This window comes from Myxocyprinus asiaticus, chromosome 20 (genome assembly GCF_019703515.2).
Source record: "Myxocyprinus asiaticus isolate MX2 ecotype Aquarium Trade chromosome 20, UBuf_Myxa_2, whole genome shotgun sequence".
Classification (NCBI taxonomy): Eukaryota; Metazoa; Chordata; class Actinopteri; order Cypriniformes; family Catostomidae; genus Myxocyprinus; species Myxocyprinus asiaticus.
Window position 1 is genome coordinate 26225849 of NC_059363.1, and position 20317 is coordinate 26246165.

General features: G+C 38.7%; 1 protein-coding gene across 4 annotated transcripts in view; it reads right to left on the reverse strand.

The window, feature by feature from the left end:
• The window catches only part of LOC127410882 (prospero homeobox protein 1-like), a 41918-nt gene that overhangs the window by 9783 nt on the left and 11818 nt on the right, over positions 1–20317 (reverse strand). For all 4 annotated transcript variants that reach the window (XM_051646110.1, XM_051646109.1, XM_051646108.1 and 1 more), the window contains exons 3-4: positions 19890–19995; positions 14072–14266 (exon numbers count right to left, since the gene is read on the reverse strand). In XM_051646110.1, coding sequence (XP_051502070.1) covers positions 14072–14266; positions 19890–19995 — 301 coding nt within the window. The remainder of the gene's footprint in view (positions 1–14071; positions 14267–19889; positions 19996–20317) is intronic.

A 20317-nucleotide genomic window follows, 5' to 3' on the forward strand; every position in this document is an offset into this window, starting at 1 on the left:
CAGTTCCAAGTTCCGACCATCACTTTGCAATCTGTGTTAATGCGTAACATTAATATCATAATGTCAATGCAACAATGTAAATGACTAAAGAGACAATTCTGTAATCATTTACTCACCCATGTTGTTCCAAACTCTTTACAAACTTTCTTTCTTTTATGGAACACAAAGTGAAATATAAGGCTCATGTTAAGGGTGAGTGTATGATGACAACATTTTATTTTTGGGTGTATCACTTTAAAGGGGACATATTATGCTATTTGTTTTTGAACATAATTATGTGTCCCCAGTGTGTGTAGACAGCCATAAAATATGGTAAAAGACCATCATTTCTTTCCTGTCCCCATCAATAAAAAACAGTGTCTCCAAATGAGCCGTTCAGGTTTGCAGCCCCTTATGACGTCAAAAGGGGAAAGGTACCGCCCACGGCTGGCGAAGAGATCCGCCCAAGGAGCTTAGATCTGTCCTCATTAAAACCTGAGCGAGAATCGCACAGTCCACCATATTTATCTCCTCACTAGAGCCGCTTGTGCTAACTCGGACTGCTTCATCAACGATGGTCAACACAAGGCTGGATTTGCTTCAAAGCTAAGGATCAAGGATGGATCGATACCAACTCTCTGTGACCCAAGTCATAAGTTTCACACTTTATACTTTATTAATGTTTGCAATTTGGCTTTCTAAACTTGCTTGTTTACACGTTGCGTGAAAAACGCTTGTTGTGAAAACATTGTGCTTTGTGTAACGTAGCAACTAGTCCCTAACTACCTTATTCCATAACAATGAAGCTGTAGCTCTGTTTCGGTTATGATATAAACTGATTGGCATCCTCCACAGTCCTGCTTGAGTGGTCATGCAATGAAGATTTTCCGTATAATAAAACCGGTCATTATTTCAAAAACTATTATTTTCGACTATAGCTGTATATAACTATAGCTGTTTTTCATATTTCATAACTCGACCTTTGTTATGCACAATACAGTAAGATAATTGACTTTTCTCCGTGTTATTTATAGATATTTAACTGTTTAATTTCTCCTGCATTGTTGTCACAGGGGTTTCCATTTCACCAGCAGGAAAGGCACAGTCCAATTCCAGCTCCTTTGCATTTAAAGCTACAGACACTAAAACAGCCTGTTTGGAACAGGGCTACAAAACAGGGGTATAAAGGCATGGTAGAATAAATGATCTGTGAGTTATTTTGAGCTGAAACTTGACAGACACATTCTGGGGACACCTGAGACTTATATTACATTGTATAAAAAGGGGCATAATATGTCCCCTTTAAGACTAAGTTTAGAAGACGCATAATAACAAAAATCTAATTTGCATTGGTCATACATTTGAACGTGTGCCCTCTGCATCACTAAAAATCACTTAAGAAGGAGTTTTTCTATCATTTATTTGAGTATCTTTATGAATAAGAGTTCCTGCCCCACAGCTTGATCTATTTTCTGTCAGAACTGCTCCCTAAGCTCTGCTGTTGCCAAAGATGAGAGGATAGAGAGACCGTCTTATGAAAAGAGGGATATTATATCTCCCCTCCACTGTGAAACACAAAACAAGAGGTGAAAGTGAGGGGGCCAGATTGAGAGACGTGTAGAGTAGTCATGATCAGTGGCCCTGGTACTTCAACCAGCATTCATTCACCCCACTGTGTGTGCACTTGGACCTTCTAAACAAACTGCCCCCAAATCTACTCTGTTTGTTGGGCAAATATTGATTGAGGAGAGACTTACCTCCTGATAACTGCCATACAAATCAAGGACTACATGGGTAGGGGAAGGAGGGGTGAGTGAATATGTGTGTGGGAAATGTCATGGACAAGTGCAGCAGAGAAGACACGGTTTGTGAAACTTTTGTATCTCACAAGGCCACAAGCGTGGGGAACTGAAAGCCCTCGTTGACTCTGTGTCCCTGCTTGGAGTTTTTCCTTGGGAGGAAAGTCCTGGTTTCCTCACCTGAGTTAATCATTAAAGGGGAAGAGTCTACTTTCCCTTTCATTGCGGCTCCTGTTTGATATTTGGCTCTGTTTGGAGCTGCTGTATCTCACTGCTTGTATTTGCTCAGGCCAAGCCATCAAGTCAAAGGTGATAAATTCACCTGCAGGCCAGTAAGATTTCTCAGAGATTGTCTAAGAGCAAAAGTACCTCACAAGTCTAATATATTTAGTTTCAATGTTCATGATCCAGCATTATTCTTGATATAATATTTGACCTTAAAGGAATAGTTCACCAAAAAATGAAACTTCTCTCATCATTTACACACCCTCATGCCATCCCAGACGTGTATGACTTTATTTCATCTGCTGAGCTCAAATAACAATTTTTAGAAGAATATATTAGCTCTGTAGGTCCATACAATGCAAGTGAATGGGTGCCAACATTTTTAAGCTCCAAATTCCACATATGGGCAACATAAAGGTTCTCCAGATGACTCTGGTGGTTAAATCCAAATCTTCTGAAGCTATATGATAGGTGTGGGTGAGAAACAGATAAATATTTAAGTTATTTTTCCTTCACTTTCTCCTTCTTCTGTTTTTGGTGATTCACAGTCATCGTGCATATCGCCACCAACTGGGCAGGGAGGAGAATATATGACAAAAAATGACTTAAATATTGATCTGTTTCTCACCCACATCTATCATACAGTTTCTGAACACATGGATTTAACCACTGGAGTCATGTGGATTACTTTATGATCTCTTTATGTGGATTTTGGAGCTTCAAAATGTTGGCACCCTTTCACTTGCATTGAATGGGCCTACAGAGCTGAAATATTCTTCTAAAAATCTTAATTTGTGTTCTGCAGAAGAAAGAAAATCATACACATCTGGGATGACATGAGGGTGAGTAAATCCTGAGAGAATTTTCATTTTTGGGTGAACTAACCCTTTAAAGTAAATTGACTAATATGCACCGATTAAGAATACTTATTTATTATATTTGCCATTTCCCCATATCGACCTGAAGTTTTAAATCTGCAAAATTAACACTTCCCTTTCACTACAATTGTGGCTCCTAAAAAGTTCAATTTGTAATGGAATTTGTGCATTTAAAATGTATTATACAATAAAACATTCTAATTTTTTGTCATCTGTTTTTATATATAATAACAAAAAATAGCCAGTAATAAATATTTAAATAAATTATTTGAATTTTCTTTTAAATAAACATTTCGGAAATTAACTTACATTGTGTGTGGGAGTAAGAATTAGACATCTAAACATCTACAGGCAGGAAGGCAGTGCAGGAGGTTGAGGTTTTTTTTCAAGAGATAATGGATTGACAGAGAGAAAAAAAGTCTCAAGGCCAGGGGGCTGAAAGGATAAGAGTCCTCTCCACTCGCCACCCACCCCCTCACTCACTCCCTCCAAGTTTCTCCCTCTATCATTCCTTGCCTAGAGTCAGGGTACTAGACTGAACTTAAAAGAACAACATCCCATTAAACAAGAAACATTTAATGGAACGCTAGTCATTCAGCTCCAGCTAATCAATAGCACATAGAAAGCAAAACCTTGCAGTTTGATAAACTCTTGGCTGAAGTGTCAATCAGGCAAACAGATTGCATGTTTCCCTCTCTGATAAAGATTCTTTCAAAACCCACTGTGATGCAACTGAGCCTCACAAACTGTCCTGGCAACCTTGAAGCACGGTGCAGGTTCTCGTTGCAAGTGCTGGACAAACATACGCACGCTGCTGCTGATTCTGCATTGGCCTTGATGAAAACTATTTTTCATACTTAAGAAAATTTGAGCAAGCACCATATGCCCATTTCTCAAGGCACTCTGGCACATAGTGTGAGCAGCTATATTTGCACTCACCTTTAATAAGGTTATTTGGTGGTTTGTTTTTTTTTCCACAGAAAACAACCATGAAACAAGCTTATTAATCAAGAACTTTGATTATGCCTAGTCTTATTTGCCACCTACATGAGTGCAATACTTTTTAACCATAATGGACATTAGTCAGGGTTGACACCATATTTAATTAGATATGAATAAAAACGAGGTTGTGAAGTACAGTCCAATTGTTCCGCCAATGCTACATTGAAAATACATTTTTCCAAACAATTTCAAGTGGACAAGATGACATGACCTAGGAACAGAGGTGGGTAGAGTAGCCAAAAACTGTACTCAAGTAAAAGTAAAATTACTTGAAAAAAAGAATTACTCAAGTAGAAGTAAAAGTAATTATGTTAATAATTACTTGAGCAAGAGTAAAAAAAGTATCAGATTAAAAGAATACTCAAGTGGCGAATAACTAGTTACATTCATATGTAACATAATGGACCTTTAATCTCCAATATTCTATTACATAATACACATTTAACATGTATTACAGAATAATAATAATAGTAATTACATCATTATTATTATTATTGGAAATGATTTCATCTTTCACCCTCATGTTGTTCCAAACCTGTATGACTTTCTTTCTTCAATGCAACACAATTAAGGAGATGTCAGACAGAATGTTATCCTCAGTCACCATTTACTTTCATTGCATGTTTTTTTTCCATTCTTTCACATCTTTTAGGTTCCACAAAATATAGAAAGTCACGCAGGTTTGGAACAACATGAGGGTGGGAAAATAATGACAGAACATTAATTTATGGTTGAACTATCACTTTAAGGATGTTTGTCAGATTTGGACGAATCTGTCAATTAGAAGAGAAGTTTGGAAACCAGTTTCTAGTAATTATTACGGTGAAAAACGTGAACGATATCCCACAGGACCAATCATATATAATGCTGAGTAAAAAGAAACAATATCATTATTAATGGCTACCTCCGCTATTTCACAGCTTTTTAAAGTCCTGAATGGATTCTTAGTTCAGTTACAATATTTTCAGTGTAGAAAGAATTTAGATCATTAGTTCTGTACAGTAAGGGTAAACTGCACCTTATCTCTGTATTTGGAAGCATGTTAGGCTTATTTAAGGTCAGAGCTTGTTCTCTGTTGTCCATGAGAGAAATGCGCCGCATCTGTCAAACGCAAAGTTGCTGTGCAGTGTGCACGCACAGAGATGCGCTCCAGTAGTCACGCACACGCGATAGGCATAGCAAAAGGCATTTACACTTAATGCGGATGTTTATATGTATTTATACAGTAGGCACTGATACATTTCAGCACTGATATAAAAATGTATACTTAGAAACTGAGGTCATAAGAGTCCACAGTTACAGAATCACCCTGAAAATGATCATCACCACAACACAGACACGCTCATGTATCACAATTGCCAAACTCACCACAACAAGTTTTCTTAAGTTGGAGCTGCAATTCTAATTTTGAAATATCCACTTGTCTTGGTGTAAAATGAAGGCATTGCATGATGACAGTGTTTGTTTGGTGCGCTTGCTGCTGCTGCAGTCATGAACTGGACTCGAGTGACAGAGCGCAACTGTAAATTTCCGCTGTCGTAAAAGTCCCATTCAAAAATCTCTCAATAAATGATGCATTTATTAAAACGTATTTAATTAAAACCAGTAATGTAACGGAAGGAACTTTGCCCATTGTAACGGAGTAAAAGTTACACATTTTCATTAGAAATTTATTCGAGTATGAGTATTTTCTCCAAAAATGTACTCAAGTAAATGTAACGGACTATATGTAGTGTGTTACTATCTGCATCTGCCTAGGACTTTAAGAGGCTGTTCACACAGGACACATTCTTATGTCCGCCTGCACTGGTTTTAACTGTTTTTCAATGTAAACATGAACTAGATGGACATCTTCCACAGTTGCAATTCTGTTTTGTAGCGTCTTGAGCATGATCGGCACATTTTTTGACAACATGACAAATTCAGCTCAACTTTTAAAAACTTTGAGAACTATGGAGTTTGTTCCATTATGTTGCACTCTTTTTAGCTGTTTTAAATGCATGAAAGCATTTTGTGTAAATGGCCCCTAAGACTGTACAACCTACTGAACAGACTACCTGTTTATTCCTCACAGCCTAGCTTTCATTTTAACGTAATATTAAATATAGTGTCTACCCTGACTATGGTCTATATCATTGCGTTTACTAATGCAAACAATGCCACAATGACATGTGCACTTCAAATTCAGGGGCAGTAGGTCTCTGACCTAGAGGAGGGTCTGGGCTCAGGTCTGCTTGGGCTTAAGGTTATGAAGTCATTTGTCTCAAATTGCAGTTGAACCCCATGAAAGAAGAGAGTGTTTGAGGGAGGGAAAGAGAGAAAGAGGGACATCTGGAGAAGAGGGAGGAGGGAGAGGGAGGGCAGAATGGCCTAAGGACGGGAGCAGGCAGGAGGAGGAAAAAGGCAGCTTGGAGTTGGGTCTTTCTTGTCTGGCTGAAGAAAGGATCTGGCACCGAGACTAATGACAAGAAGAGGGAGGGAGAGACAGACAGGGTGGTGGTTGGGAGACATGCCAGGGTTTGGAGAAAGCCATGCACGAGTGCTACAGATGTGTTCGAACCCCCTGGTGCAAAATAATGACATAATCACAAGTAGTGTCACTGAGCAGACTGCACACAAGGTGACATGGGAGAATATGGATAGAGTCTGGGCGAATAAAGGAAGCCCATCGTGTCCGTCAAATAACTTTCCATCAAGAGCTATTTGTAGAGAGCTATAAAGACACACACTGGCAGGCATTTCTCAGATTGTGCCACTCTGGAAACTTATCTTTAGGAGGAAGGAGTTCTAGTGAGCTAGCAGGCCCTTTAGGAACTACTTAAAGAACTGTTTATGTTCTGTCACAGGTCCCTTCATGACAACAAAATTCCAGCCCATGGCAGCCACCATTTAATGCTGAGAGGCAATTAAAGGAAGTGGATATTCAGCAGCACAATGTCACTTTAGGGCAGGGAGCATATGATGCTTGTTAGTGAAACACGGTCAAGTTCATTCTGTGTACTTAGTCCAAAAATACCCCTTAGCAGTACTTTCTTCCAAGATGTTCTATAATGAAATCAAATTAATGATTTATGTTGTGATGATTTCTGAATCAAAGCTTGGATGTGTAATAGTTTCCTTTGGCTGGTGCTGAAGTCTACAGGGCTCAGAGATCCCTCTGTGCAACTTAGTGACCATTAATAAGTCATTTTGCTTGGAAAAAAAACATTGCCTGAAAGCATCACACACACTTATCTATTATCTGTTTCTGTTTCTCTGAGTAATAGGGAATATAGTGTGCCTACAGCAGTTTGGCTTTAAGTCCCTTTGAACTGCCATTACCAGACATTAAGGGTAAAAATAAATATAGAATTAATTTAAAATGTGCATTGAATATGTAGATAACTACAACTTCTTATTGCTATTTGTGCTATTAACGAACAGTAGAAAATACTTTTTTAATGCAAATTTGATGGCACTGATTATGCTGTTCTTTGCAAAGTACAGTGAAGGCCATTGGATGTAATGTGTTGTACTGTACATTTCTCCAGGTCACCTCCACTAATGATTAACCAACACGCCAAGGAAGTTCAGTTCCCACAAGAGCAGCATGAGAAGAAATCACACAGCCCCTGCTAGTGATCTCATCAACAGAGATATGGGAATAAACTACAGATAACACGGAATGGTTATCTCCTCAAATGGGAAGATTTTTCATCTCCAGGAGAAGTATTAGGCCTATTTCAAACATGATTAATGTTAAACATAGCCTGTCTAATGTTAAAAGATTGCCTAAAGTGCAACACAGTGCATTCGATTAAGACATAACGAGTGTGAAGGCTTATTCTGTCGGTTGGCGCATTGGGAACAGAAGCCAAGTGTCGTCCTATAACTAGATTACTGGGGCTCCTCTGACGTGAAGCATGGTAATAACTAAGCTAATATGACGGGAGTTTGTTTTCATAGAGCTCTATTATGTTCGGCTGGGGACAGTTCAGTGTGACAGCAAGCTGCTAAGCATGACATTTATAGCAAAGCGGTAGTGAAAAAGAGGAAACACATTATAGTGTCCTGTCAATCAGCTCTTCAATGATGAATTGATTCAACACTGAATATATGCAATATGAGCCTGTTAAATTTAATTGCGCAACGCTAAACCAATGGAGGTTATTTTACTGTCAAATAATGAAAGTATACTATAAGTATTTTTTAAAAACTGTATTATTAGTAGTATTTTTGCAATTGTTCTAATGTTTACATTTGTAATTTGACATATTTTTTGTCAAAATATTCTACAAATATACTGGTTTTTACAGTAAAATGTCGTGATTGTAAGTGTCAGTCCATAAGACAGTATGATCTAATTAGACAGAGGAAGATGATTGTGACCCAAGAGCCCTTGAAGACAATAGTCTGCATCATCTGACCAGAGTGACTCTCGATATCACATGACAGGCTCAGGGATCACCACAGAACACTTATTGTGAGGGGTGCCATCCCAGCTGCATGTGAGCTTGCCATACAATGGGGCACCAAGTCAGACTATGTCTTTGAGGCTTCTCTCCAGTTTCATTCACCACTTAGATGTTTCATCTGAGAGGACATTTATATACTTTTGCTATCGGAACATCTGCTTAAAATGTTCACAATAGATTAAAATCTTACGTAATTGAAGCATTATCAATTTCAAAGTGTGCAATTAATTTCTGCTGCATTAGTGTAATATAAAGTTTTTAACTGTTTGTTGCAAAAATAGTTACTATAGATTTCCTAAATGCTCCCCATCTGCCATGGATTGTATTAACAGTTGTAGTCTCAACATAAACTCACACCATTAGTTGAAACAATGTTGCTGTGTCAAGGTGGTTTGAATGCTCAGACAAACAGAGCAATATTTAACAGCACCACAGAACCACAGTCACTACATTTACATGCACTTTAAAAGTATGATTTCAGTCGGACTCAAACAATAATGTAATGTAAATGCTTTTGTCCGACTATAATATGTACTAGTTAGATTTTTGAAAAGTTGGACTAACAGACTACAGCAAAGTGCACCACAACTCTCCAAAACTGGTGGTGCACATTCACTGGAAAACAAAGGTGACTACTGATTTGTGTTTAATCCGGCAAATTTGATGTTCTTCCTTCAAATATTTGATTATGCATTGTGTCAAGACTGTTGCTCGACTGCACAAAAACCTTGAATATAACTGTGCATGTATTTTACAACCTATGAATTTTGTACTTTTAATTGTCTCTGCATACTAGGCTGGGATAGGATAAAATCTTTTAACATTGAAAAACTTACACTACACCTTTAAATCTAAACTGGAAATGATTGGACAAATATATGTGCATAAGCTAGGTGGCCTTGTAGATGTCCACCAGAATCTACTGAAGTAAATTGCTTTGTTGTAATTCCCTTCAAGCACAAATGTCATGTTTAGTTTTTGTTCGGAAAGAAAATCAGATTTAAGAGGTTGATAAATTATAGCATGCTACAATGTTACAGTATATAAAACCAAAATATTAGGCTAAAGTTATCACATATTTATCCTTTAAACATCCACCGTTATCTCGTAGCATTGTCCATAGCTTTGAGTTGCGTTATAATGGGAGCGTGAGGTGAGCTGGCAGACCACAGCGCAGGTCAGAGTGAGGTCAGAGAGAGGAAGAAGTGAAACCAGAGCCTGTTCCTAAGATGTGCTAGTGTAGCGTGGCACAAGCTAGAAGCACAGAGATAAACAGCAGTAAACTAGCCCTCTGTGGGGAGTCGTGTGTGGACTTGGGAGGCCAGGACCTCCTGGCAGCCACGATGGCAGCTCTCTACACTCTTATTGATAACCTTCTTTTCTCATGAGGCAGGGGAGATAATACACTCCTGGAACAAGGGTAAAGGGAGATGAATGTTAGACAATAGACGGTCACAGTAAAGGGAGCATCCGCACAGTCTTTGAACTTTTCCCTGTCTCCAAAGGACAATTAATAATGAAGGCCTTTGGGGTAGGTCACACCAGGCATGGACAAGAGGAGCAGCAGACATAAATGAGAAAATGAGAGAAGAAACAAAAGAAAAGGGAAACCTGGGTAAGAGGGGGACATGTTGGATGTTTGATAATTCATCTTTTTTGAATGGTAGAATGGTACTGCTTGTCTTGTAGATATTTAAAGGTGATGTGTGTAAAATGTTTTAAGTTAAAATACTTTATCCTATCCCAGCTGAATATGCAGAGACAACTGTAAGTTATTTGTTGGTTGAGTCCCCTGAGAAGTATTTGAGCATTCCAACCTGCATCATTGGCTCCACCAATGGCATGAATTTGGGGTGGGACAACCTGTTTGTCTATACAATGCAAGAGAGGGGGAGTGTTCAGGAAACCTATTTAAAAAAATTATATTTTTGCAATTGTGTTTGGTGACACCACTGCACTTTAGTGCACTTTATCTTTAAGTATTCTTTTGATAATGCTATCTTGCAATCTTTTTAAGGGAGCAAAACAAGTACTAATAAATGAGTGGGAAATATAGGAAAGCAAACAATGGAAATTTACTCAAGTCCCAAACTTTCATTCATAAAATATGTGAATAGGCATGGACACCTAATACCTCAAAGATACCAAGACAAGCTCTTGAAGTCAAAGGAGGTCTGTGTGAGTGTGCTGTGGCTGTACGGCCACCAACACTTTTTCAAAAAGGCTCAGAGATCACAGGGAATAGGGACCAAAGAAAGAGGGAGAGACTAAGCCTCCTCTATGCTCTCCTCAGATGGTCATGGGAGGAGGGTACGAGGACTTATGACAAGGCAGGTCTGAGGCAAAGTTAGGGGGAGGACATTCAGGGGGGTTTGACAGAAGAGCCTTGAACTATTTTGTGGGCGAAAGATGAGACCTTCCCAGAGCTGTCATAAAAATGTCTCCTTATCCCAGTGGAGCCCATGGACCCCACCCCTCTTAGAACTCTTCAATGGTGCCTGTGATGTGATACAGTAAGTGTGAAGATGGCTTCTGAGAACCAGATGTCACAATTGCAGGGCCAGGAAATGCCACTTTGACTAACAATGCTTTTTTGTGCTTCAGGAATTAACAGGTGTTCGCTTTCTGTGTTCCCTTTTACTATCCAGTGCTCTGCCACATTTTTGAGATTTTATAGGAATAGTTCATCCAAAAATTAAATAAAAAATTGTTGCTCCAAACAGGTATACTGTTATCTCTTTCAAGAAACACACCAGGAGAAAATTTGGAGAATCACGATTATTTTCAATAAAAGGTAGTTGATAAATACCATGGCTCCAAAATGAATAAAAAGCACCAAAAAATCACCATAAATGTAGGCAATGCAACGTGTGTGCTGCATAAGCCTGCTGAAGCCATATTCTTTCCACAGAAAGAATATAAAATGGTTATGCGCTGATAATCATCCCTTCAACCGAAACTCTGAAGAGTAATTTGTGTTTGTGTTTAGTTTTTTAAATTCTGGGGGGAATTCACTAAGAATTGTGCGCTGTTTGCACTGGTTTAGCACCAAATTTACTAAAGTAATTATGCAGATCAGGCAATAGCACAAATGTACTCTAAAAATCTGAGCTGAATGCAGTTTGCACAGTGATATTTCCAATTTTGCATTCCGGTTTGGAGTGCTATATAGCAGAGGATGCAGCCGACTAAAATGATCACTCCACTGATGTGATCCGGACTCCTAAATCATATTTTTAACAAGCCGTAAGTGCGCTTGACTACACCACACATCTACATATACGCATGCCAGGTTGTAACACTCGTCTTCATCATTTGATCATTATTTGATGAACTACTGCTGCTATGATTGCCAAAAATGTACACAAACATTTTAGAGATAAAATTCAGTTTACCACCTGCTTTCCTCAGGTGGTAATAGCATGATGTTAATTGCACCAGTCAAATACCACAGAGTTTTGTACATGAAGCACAATTTATAATGAGCCAATTTACATAGAAAGGAGACGTGTTTATACGGAAAGGAATGACAATGACTTAATTTAAATACTCAGCGCTGATTGCGCATGCTTTACCCCTGTGTGTTGATGTCACTGAGGCCAAAACGCAACTGGTTTTCGTGTGTCACCAAACTTTTGCCACCAAATGCGATGCACCATTTCGAATATGCGGATAGGAAAATGAGATTTAAAAGCTGCAGTGGAGGGGAAGATTTTTTGGGGAATAATGCCCAATATTTTATTGTTCTTCTTCAAAAGACTCACATTATAGCAGTTAATTAGTAAGAAGTTACAGGTTTGCCATGACAAATAATGACAGACTTATCATTTTTGGATGAACTATTCCTTCAATAAAAAATTATTTTGATGCAACTATTTAGCTTGGAAGGATAACAAATAATGTTCCCAAATGGCAGTTAATCAGGCCTGTTAGGTGTGATCATGTCTGGTTAGTACATACAGAAACACCTTTAGCTAAGAGATAACACTTTGAACACATTTCTGGCAGCTCTATCAGAGACTAAGTAGAGGAAACTCGTCTGCTTTGGGAACCTTTCAGGGTTCGGACATCTCAGGCTTTGTCTATGCAAATGTCCTTGATTGTGTTCATTTGTTGCATTGTCCAGCGAAGAAAAACAGAGCAGTAATTAGGAGAGAAACGATGGTGCATTTAGACAGTATGGTGGAGGAGGAGCCGGATGAAGGATAAACAACTTGAAAGAAAACAGCAAGCTTGGTGATCACAACACAAGTGCATTGAAGGCAATTAATAAAGCTCCTTTAATTACAGCCTCTGCTCATTCCACCATGAGCAATGTGACAATTATGTCATTAAAAAGTTTGTAATGGGAAAGAGAGGGGCGAGTACATTCGAAGAGGATGAAAGACACAAGAACAGCGAAAGGAAGTGGAATGAAAGAGAGGGAAAGAGAGAGAAATGACAGGGCCTAACTACAAAAAAGAAAGTCTCAAAGGAGGAGGAAGCACATTACTGGTGCACATTGACAGACTAGATTAACATCAAACGATCAGCACAACAGAGGGTATATTCATTCAGGAGGAGCTAGCAAGGTGGAACTTTGATGATGCTAAATTTGGCAGAAAGAGCGACTTGCTGAATCGGCGAGGGTTCCAATATCATGCCTCAGTCTGACAGGTGGAGAAGAGAAAATTTAGTACAAAAAGCCTCAGCATGAAGTGTCCCTTTGCACCGCAAAAGGTTAAAGAAAAAAAAAAACACTGAAGTTGTGTGACCTCTTGCTGCTGCATGTAATTACTGTGGGATATTGTCTCACGCTAGACAAGACACGCAAGCCAACCCAACAGGAAAAAAGGGAACAGACCGTGCCGGCTTTCTTGCTGAAATTTGCATTAAAGATCGAGTTTTCCTTGCATGGAAAATGAGCATTTGGGAAAGTCTTTCAGACAGTCCTGCATGTACACCTGCGCAGCCTTTGTGGCTCTTGATATGCAAAACAATCTCTCCCTCGGTTCTACTTCTCTTCCAACAACAGTCTTATTCATGGTGCCATGCACTTTCTTCCACAGCTATGCAAATCTTGCATTTATGTATGAAAATATGGATCATGTCCCTAAATATGTTCCTGGTTGCAAAGGTGTGGCACACTGCCTTCTCCGTACCTGCAATCACAATAAACCTTGGCATTGACCTGAACTAAATGAAAGGGAGGGAAGGGGGAGGGGTGGTAGATTTTTGCTAATAGTCAGCTAAATGATGATGATGTTGTAAGGATAGTGTTTGAATGACCATAGTCCCAGTGGGCAGATATTGATAGTGAGCTGAGCGGTAAATGTGAGCTCGGCAAATTGTATTTGACAAGGACACTTGGGCCTGAAGCATTGCTCTCTGTTTGCCTCATCAAACAGACAGATGCATGACTGTGTTTCAGACAAAAAAAGAGCAAAATACTTGTTCACTTCTACACCCCAGGAGTACAGGGGCGTGGGGGTTGGGGTTTGTAGAATGAACAGCTTGCCGTTCATTGTCTAATCATATAAAGAGATCATTTAGCTGCATTACTTTTAATGTTTTGAACTGTTCTAACATTCACGGAAAGGAGTCAGAATAATACCTTATGCATCGCTGTGTGAATCTCACCCGGTCACAAAATGAAGCCAGATAAGGTGAATGCAGTTGCTTAGTAGCATAAAACATACACTGAACACACACACAAACACACACACACTCAGAGAACCATCGGACGAAGGCTCACCTCAAAATCGTTCGCCTTGTTGTAGTGCATGTTGAGAGCGCGGAAAAGCTCACAGTCACGGCTGATGCTCAGCTCTTCTGATCCTGCCACACCATCGTTGATGGCCTGTCGGGCGAACTTTTCCATCTGGATGTAGTAGAACTCACGGAAGTTACTGAACCACTTGATCAGCTGAGATGTGATGCAGCGATTGAACTGTAAGGGAGAAATAGAGAAACTTGTAGGATTTATTGCTGCCAAAATACAAGATGAATTTTATAATCAGGGAGTACACTGTAAAAGTGGTCATCTGCGATTTCTACCCAATCTAACCATTGGAGTTCATTTAGTTGGTGTGACCTAATTTATTCAAGTGGATTTAGTGATGTTAAATAACATTTTTGACTTGAATAAAACAAGTTAATTTAATACCACATGAGGCACATTTTTTAGGTTTACAAGTTACACTTTAAAAATGTTTTGTAAGTTAACATTAAAAAAATATCTAATGTAACTCAAAAAACCTGCCATCATTAGGTTACACCGACTTAAGTAAATTGTATTGGTTAGATCAAGTAGATATACCTCCTTAAGGTAACAACAGCATGTATACACTTGTGTAGGTAGTTTTTTTTCTGCAAATAACTCCAAAATTCAATATTTTCACTGAAAACTAATAAATTCAAGTGTGACTAACCTCTAATCTGGTTAGCCTGTGAGACCCTTAAATGTCAATGCAACAGATAAGACATTTGTTTCCACATACGTGTTTACTTCACATTGTCCTTGAGGATGATTGGTAAGCAAACATACCGGCAGCTGAGACAGATTGGTCAGGGTTTTTTTTTTTTTTTTTAACGAGGCTTACATGGTCGGTGTAGATATTTGCTGTTGTGCACAAATGCAAACAGTTCAGGCTCGAGTAGATGAAATTATAATTGTGTCAATAGCCTGTAATGCAGTGACAGCAAATTTACATATCAAGTAGCGGAGTTAATTCTGATATGCCTCAGGGCTTTTTTCCCACATTAATAATCATGTGAAGTAAATTATCAAGTAACGGGTGAAAATGAGCGCAAAAATTTAAAAAAATCAAATAAAAACATTGCAACAAGTTAGCCATTAAAGACAGCTGTTTTCGCTAAATGGCTCTAGTTGAACAGGTTAGCTTGGCAGCTCAGGACTGGCCTTCGCAGCTATATTTGGAGCACCTGATCCTAGATCAGTAAATACACAGGACTCAGTTTGCCCTGTGTACTTGCCCTATGACCTTAGCAAATGACCTGTTTGACAGCCTTTGGTTCTTGTGTGTGTGTGTGTGTGTGCACAGCTATGTGTGTACATGCATGTGTGTGCGAAAACTACGGCTGCCAAAAGTGTGAATGTACAGGACAGCTGAGTTGAATGAAGCCAAGTTAAAAGCTATAAATCCGGCTGGCTTTTCTGTTGGCTTCTCTGACATGCAGTCTCCTGCTTTTTGTCATTACGGGTGTTCATCAAGCCTTCATTGCCTTTGCCTCCCCTTCCAACCCCTCAAAGAGCATTAATCAAAAACCAACAGTGAACACTTATCTATCTGTGGCCATAAGAACATGCAGGCCTCTGTTTAGATGACAGCTGAGGAGAGAGAGAACGAGGAAAAAAAAAAGAAGAAGAGGAAGGACAAAGAACAAAGAGGGGGGAGAATGGCCTTGTTTTCTGAGGGTACATGTAATTACCATGTAGAAACTTGTCTCCATGCTTGCACATTTAAGATAATGACTTGAACGAGACTTCACAGCAGCGAACCCAAGGTGGAGACAAACTCAGAAGCCACGGTGGGCTGATAGGTTTCCCCAAAAGGGAGGATAATTACTGCTAGGTTTCTTCTCCCATAATTCACCATTTGATTAAGTCATCATCCAAAGACATCAGTCTGTAAAAGTTCAAACATACACTTAACCTATTCTGGAATTATACATTTGGCCTGTGTGTCGCCTCTACCTTCTTTCAGCCTAACAGCAAGCACAAATAGAGGTTTGAAAAGAAAGAAGAAAAGAAAGAAACGAAGAGGCAAGGCTATCTGATCTCACAGTTACCCTGGTTTCAATAGAAGTTAAACCTATTAGGATCTACTGAACTCGAGGGGGTTCTTTTTTCCGCTTGATCTGCGCAGCGAAATGCACAGTCCAAATTTTCAGACACTGAGATAAGGACCCCCGGCCCCTGTGACGACTTACTCCAGCCCCCTGACCACCCTCTTAATTCTTTTAGAATAAGAAACAAAACATTACAAAATGATAGCAGGCTGTTCACTGGGGAATGAAAATTGCTTTGACATGGAGATTAGGCTCTGCCATTGTCATAAGACATTGTCTCATATGAGTGGGGCTCACAGAAGAGACGGATAAAAAGTGAGAGAGGGGGGACTTTTTTTTCGAGAATGGCTAGTGGATGACATAATGGAGAGCACAGAAAAGTAAGTCCGCATGACATCGTTTGGCAGAGCTGTATAAAGGGAGATTTAAAAAGCATTGTTGCCGAATAGAAATACCAGAGATTCGCAGGACAATGAAGCCGCGTTGCTGGAACGTGACAACTCAGCAATTAAGGATCATGTCATCTGCTTGTCAAACAAAAATAACCAGTCTAGCTCTCGCAGCACTCAGCCACCCCATGCACAGAACAAAACACTGAATAAGTTGCGAAAAAAAAATGAAAATGCAAATGCTCGCAAATTCCAATTTTTCTTAATATGAGTCGACTTTTCAAATAATTAAAAAAAATGTTTTATGAACTTCTGATGTCAGGTCTTGTATTGTATATCACAAGTTTTCACAGGATAATCAAGTTAAATTTAAAATATAGTTCACCCAAAAATAAAAATTCTGCCATCATTTACTAGCCCTCATGTGTTCCAAACCCATATTACTTTTTTCTTTCACAAAAGTAGATGTTAGTCTCAGTCACTATTCACTTTGATTGTATGGGGAAAAGAGCAATATCAACAAAAGTATATTCTAAAGTATCAAAAGAAAGAAAGAAAGATATTTTTTTGGGTGAACTAACCCTTTTAGTTAAAGTTCTTTCTTCCATGGAACACAAATATAGATTTTAGGCAGAATTTAGGGCTGAGAGCCTCAGTCACCATTCACTTTCCTTGTTTGGAAAAGAGCAGCCTCAACATTCTTCAGATTTCTCCTTTTGTGTTCCACAGAGGAAAGAAAGACATACATGTTTGGAAAGACATGAAGGTGAGTAAATGACAACAGAATATTATTTTTGAGAGAACTAACCCTTTAAGTAAAATAAATAAAAAAATAAAAAAATAGAAGAAAGAAAAAAAATAAAAAAAATAAAAATTCTCTTGACATCATTTCCACTGCAGTTCTAAGAACCCCAAACTCAATGTTTCCCATGGGACACTTCATCCTGTTATTCTCTACCCCCTCCAAAAACCTTAAATATCCAGTGGGCACGCTCAATAGATTTATAAAACAAATCAGTCTGTCGCCTGTAATGTGTCCGGGCAGCAGTTGACTCAGAGAACAAGGGTGTACGTTCGGCTAGAGCATTTCACACACTCTTGCTCACGGGCCTGTGAAAGATTTTTCCTCTAGTGACAGAGATCCCTCTTTCCAAGACACCGGGGAAAGACTTGACCTGTCACTCTGCACGTTACCTCTGTTAGCCATGGACAATACAGGCTTTCACACATGCCTCGCCAGTCTGGTGGGGACACTACTTATATGGGGTCTATACATTTAAGCCCATCCAATACACACAGCATGCACTTAGAATGTGAATATGGGAAAAGTTGTGCTCAACAGGGGGAAGTAAGAGCTAAGTGCCCCAGTAGGTTATTTGATATTCAAGCTGTTAATGGTACATGGTATGCTGTATGTTTTAAAGAGAGCCTAACAACCCAGTGACAAACCTGAGTGGCTAAAATAGTTTCCCTGACCTATGGTTGAACTTTCTGGAGCTGTACTGCTGAAATGTATGCCTTGATCCTAACAGGGTGACATAAAACCCTGCTCACAGCTTCCTTTACCTGATTGAGCAACTAACTAACTGTAAAACAATTGACTGTTACATGTAAACACATGTAAGCATGAATATATAAATTTTTTAATATGAATATATAACATTATATGAAATATATTTATATAATTATATATTTAAACTTTTAATTACAGTATATATTATCATTTTTAAATATAATATATTAAATATATTTATATAATTATGTATTTTAAGTTTTAATTATATATTATAATTTTTATCCATCTTCTTAAATTTCACCTACATTATTTCATTCTATTGCCAATACATTTTTTTTTATTGTTGCCACAAATGATTCAGCATTAATGTAACATGTTGTTTGCACACTGATTTTATTTTATTAAAAGTAGAATAATTAATAGTAGAATAATTCTATAAGATTTGTTTAATTATGGCATTATATAGTCATGTTGGTCAGAAAGGGCAGAAGGGTTATTTTTTTAATCATCCCATTACAAACAATTTCAGTACAACAGTTGTCGAATCAACCTATTTCCCACAGTCATTATTTCCTTTTTAGATCCCATCATTATGGTGCCCAAACATCTTTAATCACTAATTCCTGTAACTTTTGTGGGCTTATTCTGCTGTAATTAGTCAGTAATTTATGCTTAATTCCCTTACATACATACTAGTTGATCCAACAAACACATGCCACCCATTGTCCCTTCTGCTTAAGCAGCCCTGAAAAACCATCTCTTCCAGCACACTGACCTTGTTTTTGAAAATGTTAATTTAATGTGTTCAGATTTGCCTTTTCAAAAGGAAAATTGTAATTGGGACTTCGTTAAGGGTTCTTTAGGCTTTGATTAACTTTTTCTTTTGAAAAAAAGTGTCACAAAATTAGGTTATGGGGAAAATGTGAATTTGGAAATCATTTTCTTTGAAATCTGAGTGGACTAAGCTTTTTGAATTGAAGACCTCAAAGGATTTCAGTGAAGGACTGTCCCACTGTTAAGATGCATTCTCTGAATATTTCATGTCTATTAAATTCTAGATATTAAATTATCTCAGCACCTATTGGAGTGTAAGCACTAATGGTGAATGATGAATGACATTCCCATTAGTATTACACTGACGGCAGGTTGAGAAGGCTCAGAAGCATGTGAGTGAGGATGAGATGGTCACCCTGGACCCGGCACAGGGGCAGCTGGGAGTGAGAGGACCCTACTCTCCTCATTTAAATAATGTGGCCTGAATCTGTCACATTATTTCTCCTCCGTATGCTCCCTGCTTGACTCATCAACAACAAATTAAGTTGTAAATAACAGACAATCGGCACCATTGTTTTGTTTGTGTTGTTGTGCTCCTTTTTGTTTGTTGTCTCCTCCCTCCTCTCCCTTGCCCCCTCCTGCTTTCGTTTGTCGTTTCAGCCGAACCTCTAATTTTCTCAGCTCTTATCACCCTTCTGTCTCCCACTCCCACAGGTCAGCGGCAACAGTTTCGGCTGGGGATGGGAACTCTTGGAAATTATCGTCCCAACAAGTTGACAGAGACAGAGACTAGTTGTCTATGCCCACTATCCAATAATGACAAGATAGAAAAACAAGCAAAAACAGGAAAAAAGGTAATCGCATAATTAGTATTTAAAATTAAAGTGTAAGTGAGTGAAAGGGAAAGTGGGACTTGCGCTATGTCGTGTTGTTCTCTTCTAGGAGATTAAGGCCAGTTACTTTAATTGGGGGGTGGAGGGGTGGGGTGGGGGTAAAGCTGGCCGTCTGTTCGGGACCCATCTGGACTAGTGGGACAGCGCTACTTCACACGACATAGAGTTAACGGTCAATGGCAAGCTCACCTTTACGTCTGAGAAGAACATCTTCAGCATGTTGGAGCTGGGGTAGCGGGTGTAAAAGAACATCAGCTTGGCCTTCTTCAGATGGTTTGGAGAAAGCCCCTCTTGGATTTGGAAATTTGATGGTCAAGGAAAAATTGATCTTTTTAGAACACATGTAATTCTGTAATTGTTTCATCAAATAAGTCATCAAATAAAGACATTCACAGGTAATACACCCCAGACTTAACAATATCTGCAATAATTACTACTTACTTTTAATGCCCATAATGTTGACAATAAATTAAAAAGTCACATAAGTACCACTCTTAGTAATGTATTTTTGATTCACCACAGAGCAGTAATTATTCTATGACAAACAGCATGCACCTAACTATCCTTAATAATATCGTATTTCTGATGAATTCATAATAACACCTAAAAGAGTCCCA